General features: G+C 45.8%; 1 protein-coding gene across 2 annotated transcripts; it reads left to right on the forward strand.

Moving 5' to 3' along the window:
- Window positions 1–26878, forward strand: TXNDC5 (thioredoxin domain containing 5). 2 transcript variants are annotated; one of them, XM_037842749.1, is made up of 10 exons: window positions 1–302; window positions 5125–5274; window positions 9440–9545; window positions 15010–15106; window positions 18131–18246; window positions 20444–20530; window positions 21228–21371; window positions 24264–24346; window positions 25291–25420; window positions 26542–26878. In XM_037842749.1, exons 1-10 carry the CDS (start codon window positions 58–60, stop codon window positions 26662–26664), a joined length of 1281 nt encoding a protein of 426 aa, XP_037698677.1. In that variant the 5' UTR covers window positions 1–57; the 3' UTR covers window positions 26665–26878. The 2 variants fall into 2 exon arrangements, 1 of the variants encoding a protein (XP_037698677.1); XR_005217841.1 differs by lacking the exon at window positions 26542–26878 and having other exon boundaries at window positions 24264–25081; window positions 25291–25423.
- The last annotated feature ends 195 nt before the right edge of the window (window positions 26879–27073 follow it).

Consider the following 27073-nt stretch of genomic DNA (forward strand, 5'->3'; position numbering starts at 1 on the left):
GCGGCGCCGGCGAGGGGACCGGCGGAGCCCGGCGAGAGCGCGCCCAGCCCCGCCGCGATGCCCGCGCGCCCAGGTCGCCTCCTGCCCCGGCGCCTGCCCCTGGCCGCGCTGCTGCTGCTGCTCGGCGGCGGTGGCGGGCGCTGGGGCCTGCGCTGCGGGGCCCGGGCCCAGGAGCCCGGGGAGGCGGACGAGCCCCCCGCGGCCCCCGAGCAGGACCCGCACGCCAAGCACCTGTACACGGCCGACATGTTCGAGCACGGCGTCCGGAGCGCCGCGCACTTCGTCATGTTCTTCGCGCCCTGGTAACGGCCCCCGCCCGCCTCCCGCACAGCCCCCGCGCCCCGGGATCGGTCCCCGCCCCGCGGGCCCCCCATCTGGGGAGAGTGTGTGTGGGAGGGGTGGGGGGCGGCGGCGGCGATCCGTGGCCCGGACGCCGACCCCGGGGACCCCGCCACGCGGCCACCCCTGCGGGACCGCGGGGGGCGCGGGCGCGGCGCTCGGGCGCTCCAGGCTGACGTGGCGGGGGGCGGCCCGGGCGGCGCGAGGGGAGGAGGCGGGGGCGGATCCGCGCCCCGAGGAGAGCGCCGCGAAGGGCCGTTCACTCCCGGGTCCAGCGAGGGGGACCGGAGGCCTTTTAGGACTGGGCAGCCCAGGCGTCACCCCGCCTGTCCCCGGACTCCCTTCCCCCGGTTATGCGGGGACCCTCGGCCAGGGCTCGGCGGGCCGGACTCGCTGGCCACCGGGGGTCCGCACCGACGGGAGGGTTTAATCGAAGGAAACGCACCGGGGAGTGGTTTCCCACTTTGTGTGTGTGTTGTCGGGTGGGAAGGGGGGGTTCCCAGGCCAGCCTGGGAGGCCGAGGGCAGGTAGCCTTTGAAGACAGAGAACAGCCCGAGTTTGGGCACTTGGGATAGAGCAAATTTCTTTTTCATTGTATGGGGTTTATAGAAGTTGTTGGAGCGGATATGAGTTTTGTGTTTGGTGACAGGAGCCCATTGGCCTTCAACTCAGCGCTGTCCCCTGGCATCCTCTCTATTCTCTTGGGGTCAGGTCATTTGGAAAGTGTCGGATGGGAAAAATCACCCGGACTTGGTAGCTCCTGCCTTCACGTTTGGGTGGGGGCTTTGGTGGGGGTCCTTGCTGCTAATCTGAGTGACCCCTGACCTAGGGATTGTCTTGCTAAAGGTCTGTCTGTCATAGGCTTAAGCCCTGCCTTGTTCCAGGGCCTAGACTCAGCACGTGCTTCTGGGCAGAGCAGAGGGCCACGGTTTTAAGGTGTACAAGCCCCTGAGATGTCAGGTTGGCTGGGTATGCTTATTGCAGAATTTGGCTTTCTTACCTGGAGCTGGGGAGGCTCTTTGAGAAGTGGGAAAGGGAGGTAGGGAGCAATAAGGAGGCATTAGGGAGGTAACAGAAGGTATCTGAGGAAAACTGCCCATTGGAAAATTGTGCCAACTCCATGCCCTTGAAAGTGGAGGGAAACTTTTTTCTCTCAACCTTGTATCCATCCAGCAGAAGGTCTTGCTCCTGGGGCTCAGCCCAGAATTCAGGCTGTCACTATATTCTAGCAATGTTGGAGTTAAATCAACTTTAGAGGGCCTGTCTGGGACATAGCCATCATTTATTAACAATTTATCAGAAAATATGTTTCAAGTTCCCAAGAACCAACTGACATGAATTTTTAGAACTGTCAGTGGTATAGAAAATACTGTGTAGTATAAAATAATCAGTCATATTTAATGGTTTCTCTGAGCAGGAGTAATTTCCCAGTAACTATTGCAATTAAGCAGACCACTTAATTGGAGCCCATTATGGTGGAAAAAAAACTATCTATGGGTTTTCTTTTTCTTCTTCAGGAAAAATTGACATGTGGACACAGCTAAGGCCTTGCAGTGCCCAGGGTGTTTAATTTTGGGGTGTCTGCCATAATTGTCAACTAGCCTTGGGTGCTTGGTATTAAGTGGCTTCCTTTTTTATTGTACGTGGCATATAGAAGTGGATGGTTGCTCCCCAGACACTTACCTTTTAAGCTTTTGTGTGTTTGCTTTTTTATCGCCTACTGCTTTTTTATCACCTACTGCACATTTCCTAGGATGGCATTTAAAAGCTATGCAGGAGAGAGCAGGTTGGGACTCGGGGTGAGCTGTGGGCTGCCTCCGTCTTCCCTTCAGTGATAACTCTCCAGCTGCAGTTGCTGTGGCATGTTGGAAGACCAGGTGTGATTTGGGATTCAGGGCATAATGTCATGAAGACACCGATCTGTGGGTTTTGGGGTTTGAACTTGGCAGATTTAAGGGTGTCCTTCTGCTGTATGTTTTGTGCCAACGTCATATTGTAGCTTCCCTCGGGCCAGTTTGGCGGCCACACTGAACTGGGTTCCAATGAGGTCAAGGTCAGGGCTGCCTCCTGGGGAGGAGCAGGAGACCTTGCTCTATTACATGGCCACAAACTGCCTTCTGGATGCAGCTGGCTGTCTCAGAGCAGCGAGATGGAGCCACAGGGTCCCGTACTTGGAAGTGCCACTTGGATGGTACTTGGGGTGGGGGGCGGGAGGGGCACACAGGCTTGGTGATGAGCCAGGGTAGTCAGTTCCATTTTAGTGCACCGTAAACCCACTGTTTATTCTCATTCTTAATCTGGCGTTGTGTTGACTTTTTAACAATGCATTGGAACAGTGCAAACAGTGCATAGCTTCCTGGATTTAGTGCTTTAGACAGCTAAAGAGTGTCTTTAGAAAGCATCACACTCAACGTGGTAAGATGCTTGCACCAGCTGCAGGAGCCTGCTGGCGGCCATCCCAGCTGAGGAGCAAGTGCTCAGCTCCACTCCATGGTGCTGTGGAACTTGGCATTTTTTTTTTTTTTCTCTTGTAATCTTTTTGCCCCTTGCCAGTCTCACTTTGTTGCATCTCAAGAAGTTAAGTCCACATCTGGTGCAGTTTCACTGTGCTTTTTCTCATTCATTCATCTCATAAATTGCCAGGCACTTAGTACACCTCAAGCACAGGCGAAGTGTTAGAATACAGTAGTGAGAAGGACACAGTGCTTGCCTTCTTGGAACTTGTATCATATACACTTAAAATATAACACTGAGTTTGCTCTAAAAATTATCCTCCAGAAGAGAGGGAATCCTATTGTATTTGAGTCTCTTGTAAAACAGGGAATCTTCTAGCTTTGCCCAGAAAAGGGCTGCTTAGGGGAGACATAGTAGCTGGGACCAGACTTAATTGATTCAAGTTTAGATGCTTATTATTGAGGTCACCTGTCAGAAAAGAGGCAAAGAGATTTAACACAGGTTTTTTTTGGAAATTATTTGGAGAAAGAACACATAGTTATAATTATTGGATGTCCTGGTAAGCAACCCTTTTAAAGATCACTTTGCAAACAATACAATAAGTAGTTACATTGTAGACAGCATGAAAACACACTTACTAGATGAGTGAAAAAAGCCAGTTGCCCTAAGGCTGCTTGAATATGTACTTGAGGCTTGGGATAAAGTTTCCAGTGTTGGCTCAGACACAGTTCAAATGTGGCTTGCACACAGCAGAGACAGTTAAAGGAGATGATCAAAGAAAGAATGTAACTCAGAAAAGTAGCTCTAGTGATGGGAAAGATGCTGATGCTTTCGTGAAATGTGGCGAGTGGAAAAAAGCAAGGATTCTAAATTATTCTAAGTGGTAGGGAATTTAAAAATATTTATGTATAACTAATTTTTTTTTTTAAATTCAGTTTTATTGAGATATATTCACATACCATATGGTCATCCATGGTGTACAATCAACTGTTTACAGTACCATCGCATGGTTGTGCATTCATCACCTCAATCCATCTTTGAACATTTTCCCTACACCAGAAAGAATCAGAATAAGAATAAAAAATAAAAGTAAAAAGAACACCCAAATCATACCCCCCATCCCACCCTATTTTTCATTTAGTTTTTGTCCCTATTTTTCTACTCATCCATCTATACACTGGATAAGGGGAATGTGATCCACAAGGTTTTCACAGTCACACTGTCATCCCTTGTAATCTACATTGTTATGCAATTGTCTTCAAGAGTCAAGGCTACTGGATTGGAGTTTGGTAGTTTCAGGTATTTACTTCTAGCTCTTCCAGTACATTAAAACCTAAAAAGTGTTATCTATATAGTGAGTAAGAATGTCCACCACAGTGACCTCTCGACTCCATTTGAAATCTCTCAGCCACTGAAGCTTTATTTTGTTTCATTTTGTATCCCCGTTTTGGTCATCAAGATGTTCTCAGTCCCATGATGCTGGGTCCAGATTCATTCCCAGCAGTCATATCCTGCGTTGCCAGGGAGATTTACACCCCTGGGAGTCAGGTCCCATATACGGGGGAGGGCAGTGATTTCACCTGCCGAGGTGGCTTAGCTAGAGAGAGAAAGGGCCACATCTGAGCAACAAAGAGGCACTCGGGGAGACTCTTAGGCACAATGTACAACTAAATTTTGACAATAAAATAATATAAATTGACATTGGATTATATCAGCCTTAGAAGTTGGGGTGGCCATAAACTTTTTTTTAAGGACCTTCTCATTGGAGAGAATACAGAATTGATCTTAAGTTTGAGGTGGCCTTGCATTTGGGGATATTTGGTTAATTAGTAGAGGAGACCTGACTAAATAAAGGAGCAATCACAGTGAGAAGTGCTAAGCTGCTGTAGCAGAGGAGGAGCAAGAGAGCCTTCCAGAAGAGGAGGAGAAGGGGACAGATACCAAACTTAGCCTGGGGAGTCAGGGCAGACTTCCTGGAGGAAGCGACACCCACGCTGAACCTGTGCTACAAATCAGAATTGGCCAGGGGGAGGCTAAGGAGAAAGAGTGTGTACAGAGGCCAGATATGGCCTTTTGAGAAACTTGTAAATACTGCAATATGGCCCAGGGCGGACTGCAGAGAGGAGAAGCGTGGGCTCCTGGGTGAAGTAGGAGGTCTGCAGTGCCCAGATCGAGGTGGCTCTGGAACAGTATTTTGCTGAGTTTGACTTTCAAGCTGAGAAGGGTACAGGACTCGCTGGCGAGTTGAAGTGGGGGAGGGGTGGGTCCTGTAGCCATCCTCTGTAAATCGACTCTGCACTCAGCATGCTTGTCATGCACCTCTTGTTTCAGGTGTGGCCACTGCCAACGGCTGCAGCCCACGTGGAATGTCCTGGGGGACAAGTACAACAGCATGGAGGATGCCAGAGTCTACGTGGCGAAGGTGGACTGCACAGCCGACTCGGAGGTGTGCTCTGCCCAGGGGGTTCGAGGATACCCCACGTAAGTGGGGAGGGGGGCACGCTTCCCACCCTTTACAGATTTTTCCACTTCTATTTGCCAGCTACACTGGGCCAACAAAAAAAGTCCAAGTGAAACTTTTTGGTAACTTCCTTTGTAGCTCTGAGGAGTTAGGAGATGCTAAATTTAAGCAGGCAGTCTGTGTTTCAAAGGAAAGGTTATATTTAACACCATCTCTATTTTCGATGCCTTTTTGTGCTCTGTGTGGGAAAGACCTTTGATTAATCCATGTTGTCTGAAACACCTTTTCCTGTTTATAGAGTGTGTGTTTACCAGACAAAAGTGGTGGTCACATTTCTCCTTCACAAATAACCTTTTCAGCAGTGAACCCAGATGTTGAAATCAATTTCGGTTTGAATTTTCAGTGACTTTTTTTCTTAAACATCCCTCCTAGAGTAATTCCCTGTGTGTCTGTCAGAGAGACAAATCAGTGCAGCAGTTCTGACAAGCACTGCTAGCCACTCCCTTGACAGGGAGTAGTTCTTTGATTGTCAGACATGGCGATTGAGACTGGCTCATTAAAGAAAAGGGGAGATTAATGAGAAGCCTGCTGGGGAAGCATGGAAACTCGGACCCAGGACTTTGGGGACCTGTGCTGCCCATGAGGTGCCCTCACAGCTTGTAGGCTCTGTGTCCCTCAGTTCCTGGAAAAGCACTTGGGCCCCCACTGATGGGTCCAGCTTGGGGGGGGGGGTTCCTTCTAGAACATTCTGTGTGCCCAGGGAGGCAGGGTCTTGTAGGAAAGCATCAGATCACATGGCAAGCCCTGGAGGGGAGCGTTCTCTACAAAAGGGAAGGTGCTGTTTGCAGAAGGGGGAGGCTTTGTTCCTGAAAATCCCTCAGTGTCTGTGCAGGTTGACGAAGCCAATTCTACATCATTCATTATGTGATTGAGTGACACAGAGAACCACCAGTTATATATAAAACCAGAGCTTACCTTCCACCCTGAGAGGCAGTACTGGAAAATGGGAAGGGCTGTGGGCCTGAACCTAATTTGAACCCTGGCCCTACCACTAATTCCCCACCATTGAACCCTAGCTCTACCATTAATTCGCCACGTGGCTCTGGCCGCATTCTTTAACCTCTGAGTCCAAACTAGGGATGGTGAGAACCCCCAGAGAACATTGTTATGAGCGTTAAATGAGGTAAGGTGTTTGCAAACAGTGGTCTAAGCACACCCATTAATTGTCAGGGTTTCCCCCAGCCTCCTCCTTTCAAACTTGGCATTTCCATGAAAGCTCTGGAACTCTTGGTCTTTGCTTGGCCACTAACACAAGTGCCATACTGTCAAGTTTGCATCAAGTCAGATCGATAGGGATCAAATTCCCTGCTCTGTGTACTTCCTAAAGGCATCGAGTTTTCTGTGCCTCATAGCATTGCATTAAATAAACTCTGCTTGGATCAAGGGTGTCCTAAATAAGTCATGGGGGCCAGGATGATGGGATAAATGGTGACATCACGAACCTGTCATTTTCAAGGCAAAGGCAGCAGAGGTGGGCTGGCCGTGGTGTTCCCTCTCGAGCAGCCGACCATCTGGGGCTGTGTGACTGTGTACACCTCAGACCTTACTGCAGGGAAGAGGAAACAGGAGCTGCTGTAGGACTAAGAAGGGCAAACGTTAAGGAAGTTCAGAGAGAGAGAGTGTTCCCCTTGGACCTGGTTGTAGGGTTGTGTGGCTGCAACATCAGCTACTGCAGATCCATGTTGGATTACGTGCCCTGAGTTTTATTTAGGAGATCTGCTTTCCCCACGTAAACCATGTGCTGACTTCAAGTTGCTAGAAGGAACTAAAACGAGCTCACGCTATACAGACACGGTTTGGGAAGGAACTGCCATGTCCGCACAGAAGTGCTGTGGACAGCTTCTTTTTTGCAGAGTGCACGAGACAGGGCATGCTGCGTAAACGTAGCCAGCACACATGGGTTTACCTGTGTGAGCTTTTACTTCCTCTAAACAAAGACCCATCTCATAGAGTTATCGTGAGGCCTGAATCAGATGATGCACGTAAGTGTCTAAGCTCAGGATCTGTGACGGTATAGCAGCTTTCGTATGGTATTCTCCCCACCAGCACTTTTGTCAGAAGGATTGGAGAGGCAGGGAGTTTGGGTTCCCAGAGCCCTGTGAGATGGCTGGCTGTGCTCAGGAAACCGTTGTGAGGTCTTCCTGTTGAGCCTGTAAAGAATCATTACGTCTAGGGCATCAGGGGAGCAGGCCTGAAGGACTTCCCAGCCATCTATTTCGTGTGTTTTGTTTTTTTTTTTCCAACATCTGCAACATATGTAGGAATTTTGTCCCCTGCAGTCCCCTTGAAAGAGAGAAACAAATCACTAAGGGGGAAAAATGCTCGTGCAGAGGTGGGGTCATAGCAGAAAAGTTTGGAGCTTGTACCCGATGGCCCAGTCTCCACCACCACCGTCATCTCTGACTGTAGTGAGAATTGAGGTCAGAGGGCTGGACAGGTGGAAGCCCTCAGCCATTGCAGGCGGAGCTCCAGCTCTGTCCCTGGGCTCTGGACTTCTTAGGGAAGACTCTTGGTCTTGGGCAGGTTAGAAAGATTTTCACTCCAACACCAAGAAGAGATATCTATTTAATTGTTTATTTTTGTTTTGCTCAGTAGAAACTCATGGGTTAGGTTCTACAGTATTTTAACCTTAGCAAAGAAATGGGGAATTCATCTTACCATCCCCGATCCTTTCTGATATTTTCACCATCCACCTGTTTGCCACTCTGAAGCCCTTTGGTGGGGGAGTGAGACTTGAGAGAGCTAGAAGGGAGGTGGAGAAGGGCAGTGGCATCTTCTAATTCCCGAAGGGGAGAACACACATTTCAAGAGCTTCAGGACGTCCCTGGGATGGGTGAGGGAGGTCCTAATGGTTACATCTTACTTTGAGGTTCCTTAAAATGTTAAGAAACATTGATGCAGTATGGGGTATTGATTAGACTTTGGGTTTTTGTTGTGGTTATAAGGTATAAGCTACTGAGGAAACGAGGTATGTTTTCTTTCTTGGAGACACATTAGGGATGTTATTTGAGCCCCATCATACCACTTCATGTTCTGTGTAAGGCCAGGAACACCCATTTCTGTTTAAATGCCCACTGTAGCCAGTGTCTTGGTGTTCTCGTGTAGCTATGAGACTTCATTTTGAAGCCACTGGGGAGTTAGCTGTTCAAACCTGAAGTTCTGATTTCTGCATATCTTGGCTTTTCACAGTTCTGATACTGTGCATTTGGCATCTACCAGCAAAATCCACATGAGTGCCGTTAAAGTGTTAGGAGTTTTAGATGAGTAAACTTGCCAAGAAATGCTAGTTTGTATTTTTTTTTTTTTCCGTCAAGAGCCACATTCTGCACCGGCCAACTCCCACCCCCCCACAATCCTTGACACCTCTATTAGGTTTTATTTTGTGCATATTTTTTGCATTCCCAGTGGAATGATCCAGAAAGTGGCAGTATTAATTTTGTCCCCTGGAGATGTCTTTTGCTCACCACTAAAGGAAATGCTCCTGTCTCCTATTTGCATTTTCCTTCAGAGGCCAATACATCTAGAGAAAATCAGGTTCCCTCTCTGTGAGGAAGTAAATGAACCACATCACCAGTGTCAGAAATTTCTTATAGTTGGAAACTTGAATTCTCTCAGTAACTGGATATTCATACACTGGTAGGGTCTGCTACCCGAGAGGTAGCCTGAAGTTAAATTTATTGCAAAAGGATGGTGTATCTACTACAGTTTAAATTATTAAAAACAAAAGTATTGACATCTGAGAAGGATAACAAATATCTGGCGGTGGGGAAAGCTTGTAAGTTCTGCATATATGAGAAATGAATACTTGCAGCTTGGGATTTAATTCACAGCATCAGTTTTGAAGTTTTCACCTCAGTTTTATTTTTCTTGAATAAAATCAGAAACCTATAAAGGTTCAGGATTAAATGGATCTATTCTCTCCCTAGACCACGATGTTGGTTTCCTCTTCGAGTTTTATCAGAGAGTGGCAGATCTTGTGTGTAGCTACCGCCCATTCATAACTCGTTCCCAATCATTGCTTCAGTAAACACTGTGTTTGCTCCCTGAGAGGATAATGCTGTCAGCTCAAAGTGGTTTGAAGTGCTTTAAAAGTTGGCTCTGCCTAATCCTTTGTTACCCTTTCAGCTTAAAGTTTTTCAAACCTGGCCAAGAAGCTGTGAAGTACCAGGGTCCCCGGGACTTTGAGACCCTGGAAAAGTGGATGCTTCAGATGCTGAACGAGGAACCCGCTGTAAGTACACAGAAAACCTGCTTCCTGTCCGCCTGCCCTCCTGCACGTTTGGGGTAAGAACGTAACTAGACAGAGACGAGTCTAAGTGCGTAATGAAGGCTGCCATTTCCAAAGCAACTCTTTACTAATTTAGAACTCATTGCTCCTCTACATGCAAATTAATAACTGTTTAACTTTTTATTATGGAAAGATCTGAACGTGCAAGGAAGATGAGAGGAAGAGTTTAATGAATCCTCATAGACCTATCACGTGGCTTCAGCAGACGTCACTATCTCCCCAAGCTTGTTTGGCCCACCCCTCCCACATGCCACATCCCACATCCCCTCAGTACTGGTGGCTTGTCATCATGAACATTTCAGTACATGTCTCACTGAGAAGCACATTTTATTTTTTTAACATCACATCTGTGCCACTGTCACATGGAATCCAGTGGACTCTAGTTCCATAGCATCAGAGTTTGACTCTTGGGCTCAGAGTGACCTGTCCAGGCTCATTTTGGCTCTTCCTGCCCACAATTCCCGAGGGAGGACAGGGGCCCTCCACCCCCTGGCCCCCATGGCCACCAAACACAGACTTTCCCACCAGCTCTGCCCAGGTTTTGAGTCTACCCATTTCTTCTCAATCCTCAGTCCTCAAAGCCCTAAGTGGTTTTGCTGGAAGCCTAATTTAATACCCTTAACTAAGTCTTAGTGTCTGAATGCCCCTCCCTGTACTAAGGATAAGTGATTTTTCCCACCCCATCCCCCAATTAATGTTGGGAGTCTTACATTTTGTCACAAATCATTATCATCATAAGCAGTTCATTAAGTTCCTTTGTGTGTGCTCCTTTTTGATTAATGCTCAGAGTTGGAAAAAGCCCGTGGAGCCTCAGTGGCCTGTGGATGTTCTGTAGGGGGGTATTGGAGAGGGACTGGGAAGATGGCCAGCTTTGCCAGGCCATATGTTCTCCTGAAACATAGCATTTGAGGACTTTGAATGCAATTCCAGTTGAAGCAGTGAGTGAAGACTCATATGGCGTCAAGTGGGGTGCATAGAAAGGAATACTATCTGGGGTTGGGCACAATGGCAGCTGTAAATGGGTACTGACAGGGGTTGTTTTCTGGGGTACAAGCAGCTCTTCCCCTCTATTCCGGTTTGCTAATGCTGCCCTCATGCAAAACACCAGAAATGGGTTGGCTTTTATAAAGGGGGTTTATTTGGTTACACAGTTACAGTCTTAAGGCCATAAAGTGTCCAAGGTAACACATCAACAATTGGGTACCTTCACTGGAGGATGGCCAGTGGCATCTGGAAAACCTCTGTTAGCTGGGAATGCATGTGGTTGACGTCTGCTCCAGAGTTCTGGCTTCAAAATGGTTTTCTCCCAGAATGTTCCTCTCTCAGCTCCTGCGCATTCTTCAAAGTGTCCCTCTTGGCTGTAGCAAGCTCACTCCTTCTGTCTGAACTTACATAGTGCTCCAGTAAACTAATCAAGGCCCATGCTGAATGGGCAGGGCCACACCTCCATGGAAATTATCCAATCAGAGTTATCACCCATAGTTGGGTGGGTCACATCTCCATGGAAACACTCAATTAAAGAATTACAATCTAATCAACACTAATATGTCTGCCCACACAAGATTGCATCAAAGATAATGGCATTTTGGGGGATGTAATACATTCAAACTGACACACCCTCCCTCTAGCGTTTTCTGTAGACGCCACAGCCAGTCAGAAACCCAGTGCTGCATACGTGCCTCAGTACCTTATATTTTAAAAACGATAGCTGCCATATGGAGAAGGTTGCTGTGACCAGAGACAGATCCAATTTTAGGTAACAGGGAAAACCACGAACCTCTCAGAGAGTAAATTTGCATCTCGGTCATGGCCAGAAAGCTGGATGAGCAGGTGTAACTTTCACGTCGAGTCAACCTTCAGCTCATTTCCTTTGTGAAAACTAGTCTCTCTTTTTTTGTGAGGAGAGGGTTTGGATTTTAAACCAACTTTAAAGAGGAAGCAGTGGCCTCAAATAAACCTTTTAAATGAACTTTTCATATTTGTCATAGATGAATTCATCAAAAAAAAAAAAAAAACAACACACACACACACACACAAGAAACTTGTCTCCTACATTAACTCTATATTCAGGAATCCAGCAGCCTGTGTCAGGATGGCAGAAAGAGTTTGTCTCAGGGGCACCTTCCATTCAGGGATGTCAGACAATTGCCGGAAACAATGACTATAAAAATCAGAAGCACAGTTGGTGCTTTCCATTGCAAGTCTTCTTTTTTAGCTGAAGTAATATGCCTTACTGTGGAGGAAATTCAAATTATGCACCCTTTATATTGCATACTGAAAATTCTCTGTGGGTTGAACCTAGCTTTTTATTTTAAGCAACAGCTATATTGGAAGTTCTTCATCTGTTTTTGTACCATAATAGCTAATATTAGGCTGTTAAGTAGCTTAATATATCCATTTTTATATTTAGGCAGGATAAATTTAGATCTCATTCGCCTAGTGTTAATAGCAACATTGAAGAACTTAATGAAAAGAAAACCTGCTGTTTTCTTTCCTTCTACCCCAATTTTTATATTTCCATGTTTGAATCTGTATTTTGTTTTCCTTAAACACTTACAATCATTAAACACATTCCATTCATGATTTTCTTTATTAGTGTATAGTCTTTCTACTGATCATATTTTATATTCATCATATGGGTTTGCCATAATTCAGCTATTCAGTCAATGGATATTTAGGTCATGTATAATTTTTCAGACATCTTTTTTCCTTCTTTTGAATGATTTCTTCAGAATCTATCCCTAGACATAAAATTGCAAGGCGAAAGAGCAAGACCATTTTTATGGCTCTTGATGAATCTCGCCAGGTTGCTTTCCTGAGAACCGTAGCAGTGGACCCTGCCTTCAGCAGGATGTGATGTCCCTGTTTCTGCAATGCACTGAGCTGTGGTCTCCCTAGGACGGAGGGGCGTGCTCTTGTAGCCACCCAGCAGCACAGGAACGGACAGTACCCCAAGAGGTTCCGTAAATGAACATTTTAGTACTTAAAGCCCTGTGCGCATCTTTGAGAGCTAAATAGAGCATCCTGTTTCACCTTACTTGGACTCACTGACTCTTCACTTAGTCATCATTCTCCTGGGCATTCTTTACTGTGGATCATCAGCCTTTTTCTTTTGTTTGTTACTTTTATTCATTCAATTATTGAGTGTCGACTACGTGTCAGAAACTTAACTACCAAACAAATATGGAGCAGAAAATATGCATGGTGGCATGTGATACCTTTATTTTTTTAGTTGTGCATTCATCACCCCAATCTGTTTTTGAACATTTTCCCTACATCAGAAAGAATCAGAATGAGAATAAAAAATAAAAGCAAAAAAGAACACCCAAATCATCCCCCCCTCCATCCCACCCTACTTTTCATTTAGTTTTTGTCCGCATTTTTCTACTCATCCATTCATACACTGGATAAAGGGAGTGTGATCCATAGGGTTTTCACAATCACACTGTCACCCCTCGTAAGCTACATTGTTACACAGTCTTCTTCAAGAGTCCAGACTACTGGGTTGGAGTTTGGTAGTTTCAGGTATTTACTTCTAGCTAATCCAATACATTAAAACCTAAGAGGTGTTATCTATATAGTGGATCATCAGCATTTTGAAAGTTGTGACAAGCCAGCAGCAGAAAGGAAAATTTCGTGGTGCTCTGTGATTACAACTTCGCGTGGCTTTGAGCCCTCAGCACTTTTGAAGCTTTTCCAGACTCGACTAGGATTTTGAACCAACAGATGAAAACTGAGTAGTAAATACCTGTGGGTCTGCAACAAAATGGCAGTTCAGTTCCCGTTTCTTTTCTGGTTACTTCAGTTGGAGGCCACAGCGGTACTGGATGCAAAAATTGAGAAATCTGAAGGCAGGCAGATTAGCCTAAGGCTAAGAGTGGGAGTTAGAACACCGGGAGGGGCAGAGGTAATTGAGCATTGAAAGAGCAAATGTGTGAAACAAATGTGGTCAGGTGTGGAAACAGTCTTGAGAGATTGGGAGCTGTGACAGGATTAGATACCTTCTAAAGCAGAGTGCCTTGAGTTCACAATCAAAGAAATAATTTGATATAAATGGAAGGTCTACAGTGTGTCCTTGCTTTGCAGAATTATCCAAACGCAACTCTCTTGTCAGTGTCAGAACTTAATTCTGCAACCTGTTCCCCTACAGGTCCAGAATTGTAAGCTCTGAATGCAGAGCGTGTAGTTTACTGGTCATCTTCCACTTAACTTGTGAAAGCGGTTTGAGGACAAATCATTACAAGCTCAGACAAGTATAATCGACTTGAGAAATACATGGGATTTTGAAAGCACCAGCACCTTCACGTGGTCATCGAAACCTAATGCGATGGCTAGATGTGTGATAAAGCAAATATAACAAAACGTCAACTGTAGAACCCCTGTGGTAGGAATATGGGTGTTTAGCATAGAATTCTTTCACATTTTCTGTCTGAAAAATTTCATAATAAAATGTTGGGAAGTAAAAGCAAAAACAAAGGGAGAGTAGTGTTTAAAAGATCCTGTTGTTGACTAGGAACTTTACCCAGATGGCACTGGAGCCACCATAGGTAGATCAGATGGCCCGGACAAATAGCCCCATAGATTTCCTTTGCTGGAACCCTGCAAAGCTGTGGTTCAAACAGAGGAACATGTTTTTAATCATGCAATGATAACATCATCATCTTCATCATATATATGTGTATATATATATAAATATATGTTTTGTTTAAGGTAAAAAAAAAAAAAATTTAGACTTGGATAGAGGTGATCCTATAGCTGCCCACACATTGATTCGTCATGCTCAGGGAGTGGCAAAAGCATTTTAAAAAGCCACTTGCCCCTGCATTGCATGTTCCTATGCCAAATATGGTCATGCAAATTACATTCTGTCTTGAAAGTACTGGTTATACTTGCCCTGTGGGTTCTCATTGTCACCCTCCACTCACCTGAATTTTCTTCCTCTCCTACTTTTCTCTTGGATCATGCTTCTCTTATCTTTCCCTGTTTCCTGTTCCCTGATGGTTTTGCATTCTGTTCTGTCCATTTTGTTGCCTCCGTGTCTTTACGTTCTAATCCCTTCTGAGTGAGTGTACCAGGAATTTTATTCTGTATTCTATGGGAGATGGCAAATAACGTTCCAAAGAAGGGGACAGAGTCCTCACTTGGGATGGGACTGTCCTTTGGTTTGTTAGCTTTGCTTGGCTTGGGGTCAGCAAGCGGGAGGTTGGGGTGGGGAGGGCGGTCACCCCATAGCGCCTGGACTTCACTAAATTGACTCCTGGCCCAGCCTCCTTCCAGAGTGCAGCATCGCACAGAGAGGGGGGGAGTCCTCACGCGTCTTTAGGCAGACAAGAGTCATCTCCTCAGTGGACTTCCCTGTCTGCAGAGACGCACTTGGTGACTGTTTTGTTTGGTTTCTTCCTATAAGACGCCAGCGCCAGAAGCGGAGCCTCCCCAAGCCCCTGAGCCCAAGCAGGGGCTCTATGAGCTCTCAGCCGGCAACTTCGAGCTGCACATAGCACAAGGTAGGGGGCAATTCTCGTGGGCATGCCCGCTGGGACGCACATTCTAGAACCACCAACTACCACTCCTTGACCTCTCACTTTGCTTTCTTGCCACTTAGGGGCTCATCCCAGTTGCAAGGTTTCTCTCTTCAGAATGATTCCCCCTTTTACCTTCTGCCCTCATGGAAACACCTGTTTTAATGCCAAACCAAAGCCTGAGGTGTGGAAATTCAGAGCTCACAAATCAGCAATTTGTGACTTAATTCATACACTAGATGGACAGGGCAGCCTCGAGAATGTTGCTCGTTTATAGTAATGACAATCGTATGCTTTTTCAGCCTGAGGCAAAAAACAAAAGCTTCTGATACTTTGTTTTAAAAAAATTTAGGGCACCATTATATGTGTCAAATTAGAGAGTCTTTACACCTGAAATAGTGTCTGATAAATAGCAGAACAATTCAGTTGCCATTTCTGACATCAGTAACATATGTCTTCCTCCCTTCTCACATAGATCTGTTTCAGAGAAGTTGGCTCAGCAACAAATGGCTTGAAAGCACATTGAGCCAGCTTGCTGACTTCCATTATCAAATGCTACCATGGAGAGAAATCCTTCTTTAAGACCAGGTTGAAAATGTTGTGAGAAAGTGCTTAAAATTGTATCTGGCTTTGAAACCTAAGCCTGCTGGGGTTGAAGCCCTTTCCCCACCACATTTAACATCTGAAATAACAGGCGATGTCCTCAGCCTTTTCCCTTTTTTTGGAAGGTTATTATTTAATCTGTAACGGTGGTGGCAGCGGAACCTCGGGGTGCTTTCCCATGGGGGTGTTGGGTCTGCTGTAAGTTGGGAGTGGCTTGGGTTCTGTGCAGGCTGTGCTACCCAGATCACCTTGTTCAGGGACCATCTAAGCCAAGTCCTAAACAAAGGGCAGGGCTCTACAGGTGCTATTTTGTACAGCTCTCAGAGGGTCTGAGGTCACATCTTTCTTCAGAAAGCTACAGTCGCTTCCTGCCCTCAGTGGTGTTCCCCCATGGATGCGCTGACAGATTTCTACCTCCCAGCACAAGGTGATATAAACCATCTGCAGAGGCACGTTTTCAGCCTCACAGATAAAGTCACTAATTCTTTTGTGTAAGTCTTTTCACCATTTCTCTCCAGCTCACTATTGCCGGATTGGAGAGGCTCAGATGTAGCAAAATCATTCTGCTTCGAGGCTGTCACGTTTAAACCCCCATTAATTCTGCATTTTGCTCTCAGCCTGATTTCATTTGAAGTCTCAGCCTGTAGAACAGCCTAGATAAAAATCTTCAGTGTCCAAATAATGATTTGGGGAAGTTCCCTCCCCCCGACCCCAGCCAACGGGGTGATATTCAATTGTTTAGATTGTCTATATTATTATAAAATATAACACAGAGATATATGTGTTAGATATATGTGTAGAAAACAAATGTAAAGCAATTACCCTTGTAATCATGCCTGATTTAAGAAGTAAACCTCCTCCTCTGCCCCATCCAACTCACAGACCGCTTTCCCCAAGGAAGCAGTATCCGAACTTCCATGGAAACCACTTCTTCGCCTTTCTGGTTTCATCACCCAGATGTTCATTCCAGAGCACTAGAGTTGTTGAATTTGACTGCTTTTTAAAAATATCTCTTACGTTTCTCTCTTTTTTTTTTTTGGAATAAGTTAGAAAAAACTGAGTAAATTGCTGATGATAACAAGCCAGTAAGTGGCAGAGCTGGAATTTAAATCCATGAATCTTGATTTATATCACACTTTAATTTAAAAAAAAAATTTTTTTAAATATATGGTTAGAGCAGTTGTAGGTTTACAGAAAAGTCATGCAGAAAGAGTTCTCATATTTTCCTTTATACACACTCAGTTTTCTTTCTTATTAACATTTTGCATTAGTGTGGTTCCTTTGTTACAACTGATTAACCAATATTATTTATCTGATTAACATTAGGGTTCACTGTGTTGTACAGTTCTGTTTTTTGTTCATTTTTAAAATTTCTTTTCTGATAACATATCAAACATTTTCCATTTTCACCACTTTCACATATTCAATTCAGAGGTGGTAATGACACCACAATTTTGTGCTACCATCCGTACCACCCAGGTTCCCCCAAACCTCTTTTTCTCTGTTGCATTTTATTTGTTGAGGATCCAGGTGACTTGACCTTTCAAGTTCCCGCCACACAGTCCTGACTCTGCTGATTATGTCCCTGTGACACAGTTTAACACGTTTCCCTGATCTCTCTATTTCCTGTAAATTGGTAGCTGGATCTAGGGATGTGATCAGTTTTGGTTTGATCTTCTGGGCAGTGGGGGCAAGACTCATAGCTGGTGCTGGCACAAAGCTGACGTCTTTGTGACGTCAGCAGCCATTGACTGTCACTGCCTATCCTCATTCATTCATTTGAGCTGCAAAGTGCTGATGTTCTGATTCAGGTGTTCCTGTTTCATTTTTTTAGCAAAGGAAACTTGCCACCATCTATCACTTGGCTATTCTGTGGAATATTCACCTATGACTGGCAGGAGAAATGCCTGATTCTTTTCCCCCATTGACAGTTTTCAAAATGATGCATTGGTTCCTCATTGTTCGCCAAAGATGACACATTAGTCTCTTTTTCTTTTTCTTTTTTTTTACTTCTTTATTTAGCATATTGTCTCAATCAGAGAAAAAAATAAACATAGGTTGTTTTAACATATTGTAGCAATGGTTTCTTGGTAGGTGATTTGATCAGTGGAGTTATGAATACAAAATGGGAAAGGGGCTACCAGAAATCAGACATTATTTGTAACAGAGCTTCAGGAAAATTTACAAATTAGACTTTGTTGTTGTGTTTTAAGTATCATTGCAAACTCATCGATATAAACTTATCATTTGCATCGAGTCACTCTATCAGTTAAAGGATTCATACAGAACTGACACTTGCTAGACAAGAGGATAGAGGGTCTACTTCTTCGATTAAGTCTCTAGTTAGGTCCGACGTAAATTAACAGTGTCTCTCACCCCCGCTTCCCCCATGGCTCTCCATTAAAGGCAACCACTTTATCAAGTTCTTCGCTCCATGGTGTGGCCACTGCAAAGCCCTGGCTCCAGCCTGGGAGCAGCTGGCTCTGGGCCTCGAACATTCCGAAGCCGTCAAGATTGGCAAGGTAAGTGAAAGCTCTTATTAGACTGGAAATAGACCTCCTTCGGCTGGAGTAATTAGCAGAAGAGCCCATTATTCATTCTGTGTGCAAAATCGCAAACTTGATTTATTAATTCCATTTAGCATGCCACTTGATAATTCATTTCCCCTTCGCAGATGGCAGCCCGGTTTTGGGTTTGCTGGCGTTTCCACGGCATAGAGATAAATTACAGCCTCGGCCACTTTGTTTATTTTGAAGAGACGGCCAATTCTGAATTGGCAGCCCCGGAGCCCTTTCTGCAAAGATACGGGGCAGGGCCTTAGAGACTGTTCGCTTGAGGTTCTTAGAGATCTTCCACCTCTGAGCTCCTCCACTAGTGCTTTCCTGCCATAGGCGCCTCAGCTTTGTTCTCTCTGATGGGGAGCCCCGATTTGCACTGCTGCCTGGAACTCTTTCCAACTTTCCAGCTTTACGTCATGAAGCCAGAAGTGATACCTAGCCACTTCTGTGTAACTGGATATTCTGGAATTCTCTCAGGCAGGCTACAGAGCAGCTCTGGGGGTCTTCAAGCATTCTTGATCTCATCCATCCTCTGGACTCACCAGGCGCCCCATTGTGGATTTTCTTTTATGAAAATCTCTGTGTTCTACTCTGCCACCTGGCTGATTTGTACAGAGGTGATGATGTGGCAATGTGGCATGCCCAGGAACTGTAGTTAATAAGATGCTACCCAGTACAGGAGATGGTTAAAACCATATGGTGGGGAAAAAAGCAAAAAAAAAAAAAAAAAGAGTTTTTTAAATAGAAAAAGAAAAAAGCATATGGTGGTGGAGGTTGGAAAGACCCAGCCAGGTTCAAGCCCTCACTGTGCCCGTGCTGGCTGGCCATTGGGCAACCTCTCCACGCCTCCTGCTGATGTCTACTTGGTAGTGGTATTAAGAATGAAAGAAGTAAAGGCTGAGAACAGTGCTTGGCACAGAGCAAACACTTAGTAAATTGCAATGGTTATTACTGCTGATAGTTAGATGGGTTTTCACTGTTGCCTGTTAAATGCTTTCAATCACGGGTTGTAATTATATGTTATAACTATGACTTTTTATTTATTGAACAGTTCATGTGTGTAACTATAAAATAATCTTCCTGTCTTGCATCTTCCCCATTCCTGCATCCTTACCCTAGATTATTTTATGAACTTTTATAGGAGATTGTTTGAGTTTATACCAACAGAGGCTGTAAGCAGAACCAGGCCTGAGCAAACAGAAGCCTAACTATGTTTAGGTGGCTGGACAAAAGTGGACCCTTAAAAATGCTTGTCACCCTCCGCTCCTTGGGTTAAAGCTTCCTGTGCTTCTGTTTAATGCCCTAACCATTTTCTGGTTACTTATCTGCTAAAATAGCGTTTTTATCCTACTTTGTTGATGTAGGAAAAAAACAACTCAGTCCTGCTTAGCTGATTTTGCTATCACTAGAAACTCAAAAAGAAAGAAGCTGCTTAGAATAAAACGTCTCATGAGAATGTTGGACAAGCAGAATCTTTATAAAATTTAATTTTTAAATAAAAAATTTGAAGGGCTGTGATAGTTAAGTTTATAGATTATAGATTGAACAAGTTATAATCTTAATTAAGTTTTAATTTTATAGATTGAACAAGTTATAATCTTAATTTGACATCTTTTCAGGGTTATCTTAATTTGACATCTTTTCAGGGCTTTTTTTTTCCCCCTTATATGCCACAAGTAAAATTTTTTTCCCTTTATTATACGCCTCATAGTTAAAATTGACTACTTGTTCCTCCTTGACTTTAAAACTCTATTGTGTTCAAATTTATGGAAAGCTTCCAAGCTAGTAGCATCCTGAGCTGATGGAGGGCAACCTCTGTAGCCAGGCCAGCCCCTCACTCCCCTCAAATGTCAGGCCAGGGCTCACGTCTTCCTAACCCGCTCAGGTTAAAATGTTTACCCCCTAAAAATTGGCATTTTCAGCAGAGCTAAAATAAATCATGTCCCCAGATTAAATCCCATCCTCCTGCTCCTTGGCTTAGGTGTATTTAGACTTAGCCTTTAGGGAACATCTCTCTGCAAACCACATTGTGCCGGCAGAGATGCTACAGAATCTGGATTTTTTACAAATGCCCACTCATAAGTATCAAATGTCTAGGAGTCCATTTTGCATGAAAGCTCCTGAGGTCACCGACCGCGAGCCTCGTCTTCCTCTGTGTTAGGTTGATTGCACGCAGCACCACGAACTGTGCTCGGGACACCAGGTGCGCGGCTATCCCACCCTCCTCTGGTTCAGAGACGGTAAAAAGGTAAGTCTTCCATTCTTAGTATTGAGACAGAAATTGCTCTTCACCAAAGTGAGGTGAGCAGTTGTCTGGTTTACCAGCTGCAGCATCTGCTGGGACTGTTGGTTTGGGCTCTGGTTTGGAGGAATAACGTCTACGAGACAAAAATGTCTTTCTTTTAATTGATAAATGTCTTTTTGTTGAGAGGTCAAACCTGTCAGTTGTTGTACCATCTTAAAACGTTTCGGGTGGCTCAGGTTATCGCTGGAATAACTAAAATCTTGCAGACATGGGGTAACCGTGCTCTGATAACCAACGCAGATCTCCGGACCTTTGAGTAGGATTAACTCCTGGTCTGGGTTAGGGGCCCTTTCTCTCCCTCCTATGAGGTTTCCTCTGTCCCTGGCTGACATTCCATTCTTCAGAACAGTCTGGTCAGCAAGAAGGCTCTCTGGCAGGCTCTCACCCTACACTTTTAGGACTCCAAGTCTGCAGGAGGGGAAAGCAGTAACATTCTCTCACCAAAGCCAGATTTATAATTTATAAACATGAGATTTATAATTTATACTCTCCTGTTTAAACGTGAGCATGCACAGCACAGCGAGGACAAATGACGGGGAGTCTCGGATGGGTGAGAGCAGGTGGGGGGGGAGGCTGGAGGGGTTCAGAGCTCCGAGACGCACTAACTCACGGCCTGCTTGTCGGCTTGTACCTCTGACAGATCGATCAGTACAAGGGGAAGAGGGACTTGGAGGCGCTGAGAGAGTACGTGGGATCGCAGCTGCAGAGTAGAGACGGGGGGACCCCAGAGACCGTCGAGCCCTCAGAGGCCCCCGCGCAGGCTGCTGAGCCTGCTGCTGACCAGGTGGGTGCCAGTGACGTCCGCGGGCTGCCCGCCCACCCGCTTCTCAAGTGCTTTGGACAGAAAGACCATTTGGGGACATAAAGAGTGATTCTGACATACAGAGCTGGCTATATTGGCATTTCAATATGAAACCCTTTCTTCTTTGACTTTTTCACATGCTGGTTAGGGGTAAGCGTAAACAAAAGCTTCCCTTGGAAAGATCTGAAACAGACACGAGATAAATCTCCGAGACAGTATTTGGTGTCAGGCTCTCTAGAGAATTCTTCCTTTTTGACCCAGTAACTTTGGGGGATGACTATATTTGCCAATGTGTGCTGTGACATCTTGGCTGCCACCTCTTGTTCTCCTTCTGTGTGTTGCCATGACTTCCTTTGATCATTCTTTCACGCTGTGGCAAGGCCCCCTGAAAGACTTGGAGCAGAAAGGTTTTCTGCAGTGAAATTGAGAGGCACAGAATTGTGGGATATTTAGTTTGCTTCGGCTCTCTCTGACATGTTAGAGGTTTTAGACTTACTCATTCAGCTCTTGTGAAGGTTTTAGATTCACTTGTTCTGCACTTATCAAGCCCTTAGGTTCCATTTTGGGCACTGGGCTAGGCTGTCAGGAAACAAAAGCAAACAAGACCATGCTTCTGCCCGAGGAGTGTGCCCGTGCTGGCAGGCAGACGGATGTGAACACATACCGGTGATGTTCTGGGGCTAGGAGCAAAGCGTGTGCAGGGCTAAGCATGGTGGTTTTGAGAGAGATGGGGGACAAATATGGCACAAGTGACCCTACAGAGGTGGAAGATGAGTCAGTGTTGCAGATGGAAGGGCCAGGGCAGCTGGGCACGCTCAGGCAGTGCCAGCAGTCGAGGCTGGGGGGCTGGGGTGCAAGGAGGACAGGGAAGAGGGGGTGCAGGGCAGGCTGCCAGAGGAGTGGGAGGTGGAAGCTGAACTGTAGAGGATTTTGTCAGGCAGCCAAGGATTCGGAACCTTACCCTATATTTATAGGGAGTCAATGATGGGTGTCGAGCAGATTTGAATTTTAGAGAGATGACTGGTGACAGGTGTAGGAAAGAGACGTAAAACCGCTCTATTAGGCCATGAAAGATGGCGAGACCCCAAACTAAGGCTGTGGCTGTGGTGAGGGGAGAAAGGAAAGGGGTCTGAGGCCATGAGCAGATGCCAGTCATGTCTGGGAGATGGTGCTGCTGGGCACCAGGGCAGGTGCGTTCAGTCTTCAGATGTTGGTTCTGAGGGCTGTGAGGTGGGGGACACTGAGGTGGAGAAGCCCTGTGGGTGATTAGCCAGCCAAGGCTGCAGGGCAGGCAGGTGTCTGCAAGTTCATGGGCCATCACCTACAGACAGACGCTGACCCTGAAGCCACAGCTGAAAACGAGACTGCTCAAGGGGAGTCCAAGTGTGTCTTCCTGGGGAAACAATGCCCAGATTTTCCAGCTGATAACCCACAGGGCCTGTGTCGACACCTTTCCAGAGCAGAATGCTTGCACTGCTGTGTCACTCCACACAGCTGCACTTCACAGCACGGCCGGTTCGTACTTGGGACGCTGGGGACATTTGGGGCCGAGGGAGGAGTGGTGAGGGGCAGGGAGCCAGGTGTGCATGAAAGCTCGTTCCTGGGCCCCAGTTTATTTAGAATCAGAAAAACCGACTGAGCCACCTACCCAGTTCCCCCAGGCCAACCCCCCCCCCCACCATGGCCCAGTCCCAGGTGGACACTCGTAGGTTGGGAACTGCCCAGGTGTCAACAGTTGACGTTTTGGTTGAAGAAGCAAACAGCTGAGTCTGTCGTCGTCACCACCACGTACGTTCGAGGAGCCGACGTGTCCCGGTGGTTATAAAGGTCATCCCAAATGGAGCATAATTATATACTAGGAATGTTTTCATGCAACACAGAACCATGTCTATTTATAATAAAAGTTTTCCACCGTTAAGTGGGTCTTTCAGCGAGGGCAGCGTAACTTTCCTGGATGTAAAGAAAAGAAAGGTGGTAGTGTTCCACAATGGCCCCGCCTGGCAGGGCCTCGTCTCGGAATCAGTGGCTGACATCACTCGATGCCAAACCCAAGTGGGTATCTCCAGCCACACAATAAATCACCCAGGGGCTTGCTCCCATGAGAGAACCACCCATCCGTTTTGGAGACACGCATAGACGTAATTCTGCAAATAACTGTTGCAATAGAATCTTGAAGCAGCTTTCCCCTTGACTCTCCAGCCAGAGCTTTGGATAATCTGCATTCAAGAAGAAACTTTCCATGGGGGATTGAGCAGGGAGTAAGGCTTCTCTCTCATGCAAAGGCCTGTGTGTGTTCTCATGTCAGTTCTTAGATTCGCATTTTCTACCTTTATTTTGGGAACTTGAAAAGAATTCTGCTACACGTGAATTAGCGTTGCCCATGCTTTTGTGACTTGGTTCTTTTTACCTAGAAAAAGTAAAATTTTTTGACAAAATATGGGCGTGGTACACTCGGGGAGAAGAGCAGCAGACAGACAGACTTCAGGGGGAGCCAGCAAGTTGGTGATACTGACTGTTCTGTTGGTGCTCCCACACCAAAAAGGGCAGACACAGGCCTGGGTGGCGTCCCCAGCCCCTGACCCCATCCCGGCTGGGAGATCCACCCTGGACTTACCAGCCTGTCATATCCCTTTATGACAGCACCTGGTGTCCTGCCACTCCTCCTGTCCTGAGTTCAGGCCCCTCTGCCCCCACCCCCTTTGTGTAGCTTGTGACAGACAAGTTGTATGGGGATTTTTGTGTGGCCTTGCAGCACTGATTACAGCAATTTTTAAAGATGATTGATGCAGATTTCTGCTCCCCCTCCCCATCATAGCACAGCCCTGTTCTACTTTATGGTGTGTGTTTGAACTGTGGCTTTTCCCTCCCCTGCAGAGCACAGTATTGGCACTGACCGAAAGCAACTTCGATGACACTGTGGCAGAAGGAATAACCTTCATCAAGTTTTTTGCTCCCTGGTGAGTGGCCGTTTCGTTCGAAATGGTTTTGTCCTCATGCACTTAAGTCACAGGATGTTTTTCATCAGCTCATTAATCAACCCGCCAGACTCCGTGTTGGGCAGATAAGTGCATTTACACGTCAGTGGGAACGGTGCAGGCTCATGGGCTGAGGTCATGTTGCTAGAAATCAGGAAATGCTATCATGAGGCTCACATACTCAGATTGAGTGCCAAACCTTCTCAAATTTGATCACCAGCATCTCAGAATTTCAAAACAACTTCAAAGCTTCCTTTTATGCAGCAGCAAGTTGGTGGAGCTCTGAGGCCACTGTTTGGTTTCGTTCACACCCTCCCTTCTCCCGTTACTTTATTCCCTTTTCTTTTCTGACCCTCCCCCCACTATATGAACCTCCCACCTTCAGTTAAAGGGGGCCTTTGTACATCATACTTGATCTATATAGCTTTAGGGTTTTGTTTTTTTTTTAATAGAAGATACTCGTTTTAAAGACACTAATCTTTATTCCTTAAGCAAAATTGCACAGCTCTTATGAGTTATGGGCCGATTAATTTTTTGTCTTTGCTATTATCTCATGAATACTTGGAGAGCAACAGATTGAAGAGCAAAGTGGTGTGTGTTTCCTGCTCCTTTTCTTTTGTTCATGATGTGTTCGTCAACCAGTTAGCTTAGTTGACCATATCACGGCAGTAGTCTGCAAAATCTAAACGTGCTTTCAGATCAGCTTACTTCCAGCAGGTAAGCTCAGTCTGCTTTGGTTTGCCTTTGGAGTCCTTATTTGGGAGGAGGGGAGAAGTGAGGGTGCAACCATCAGGAGCATTTGATGTGTTATACATTTCTAGGCAAAGGCTGACTGCCTTGTACAGAGGAAGACAAGGCTTGGTGGGAAAATGCAGGTGCGTGAGCTGACCCAAGACTTCACCAGAGCTCTTGTCGTTCTGTCCCAGGTGTGGCCATTGTAAGAACCTGGCTCCGACTTGGGAGGAACTCGCAAAAAAGGAATTCCCTGGTTTGGCAGAGGTCAAGATAGCTGAAGTAGACTGTACAGCTGAACGCGCTATTTGCAGCAAATACTCAGTAGGTATACGCCGTGGTTTCAAGGGAACTCCGGATGTTGGCAGCAGCCAATCCCAAGCAGAATGTCATTTGGTATCGTGGCATCAACCAAGTCAAGTCACTCTGTCCTCATCCTTTCTACAAAGCATGTTTTGCATCCTTTTGAGATTGGTTTTTATGGAAAGGCTAACAGAGATGCTCTCGGAGGGAAAGGCTTTTCTGAGCTACGTCCCCTTTCCAGTGGGGGGGTTTAGGCCTTGTCCGGGTAGAAGACTGGACAGGATCTGAGATGCCAGTTATTGAAAATGTGCAGACACCTCCGTGGCCAGCACTGGGTGAGCGATACTCTGCTGGCTTATAGCCTTCGTTGTAGGTATCTGAGTAAAGGTTTGTTTTTTTCAGACATAAGCTGGCATTCTTAAGTACATTGGCCAAATAAAGGCAACATCAGAATGTATGCTTCCTAGAGACAAGCCAGCAAGCCATTCTTGTGCAGGGACTATCAGTTTAACTGCTGCCTCCTTTTGGGGTTGGTTAGCGCCAACTGACAGCATACAGGCTCGTCTGGAAGAACTGCAATGTCCACTTTTCTTTTTGCAGTGTTTTCTGAACATGTTTGAGGCCTCTGAAGCTATTGCCTCATTAGATTGAGAATAGATGTGGCACAGATACAGTTTACTCACTCTTAATAGATGCCAGTAGAAAAGTTACCCAACGTCAAAGACGTAGGATGCAGCAGAAAACACGTATCCTTTGGGATCTTACAAAGTGCTATCCTCATAGCAGCTTGCGTGTCACCTGGGAGCTTGTCAGAAATGCCCCCCACCCCCAGACCCACAGTTTAACAAGCTCCACCAGGAGACTGAGCAGCTTTCCACTCCAGATGGAGAAGCTCTACTTTCATTCCTTTGATGCTAATCTCAAACGGAGCCTTGGATTCAAAGTGAATAAACAGCATCCAAGGCTTGGCCTTTTAAATATCTGGTGCTTTTTAAATGGTTTATAACCTCTTTAAAACTTAAGCCTAGAATCTCTTCAGCCCCAACTGTAGGAGGTTATCTGGTTTTATTTAAGAAGCGCTCAGTGTCTGTATCAGACCACTGACATTCAAACATTTCAATTTTTTTTTCTTTTTTTTAAAGGTACGAGGCTATCCCACGTTGCTGCTTTTCCGGGCAGGAAAAAAAGTCAGCGAGCACAGTGGCAGCAGAGACCTGGAGTCCTTACACCACTTTGTTTTGCGTCAGGCAAAAGATGAACTGTAAAATCCGGTGGGAGCCCCCTCTCCTGCCTGGCCGCCTGTATCCACCGAGAGGAAGGAATCGCATCTCAGTGATGTTCCCAAGTTTCGAGTGGTGGTTGCGCAGAAAGCCAGATGTACTAAATTTGCAGTATTGCCAACACGCGATACAGATTCTCTGACTCTAAGTTAATGTGTAACTCACGGTCACTCTGCAAACTAAATGTTTTCAATGGCAATATGTTCCCCGTAACTTTTTCTTGATGAAATTTAAATGATTTCCTTTGAGACTGAAATAGAAGGGAGGAAAATCAAATTGCTGGGCTATTTCTGGCTTCCAAGTGATTTTGATGAAAGCCTCATTATCAAAGCAGAGTTTTATGAATTGCCCACGAGTCCTGGAACGGTGGCTTGGGGTAGTATTGATACCTTTC

The sequence above is a fragment of the Choloepus didactylus genome, chromosome 7, assembly GCF_015220235.1.
Source record: "Choloepus didactylus isolate mChoDid1 chromosome 7, mChoDid1.pri, whole genome shotgun sequence".
Lineage (NCBI taxonomy): Eukaryota > Metazoa > Chordata > Mammalia > Pilosa > Megalonychidae > Choloepus > Choloepus didactylus.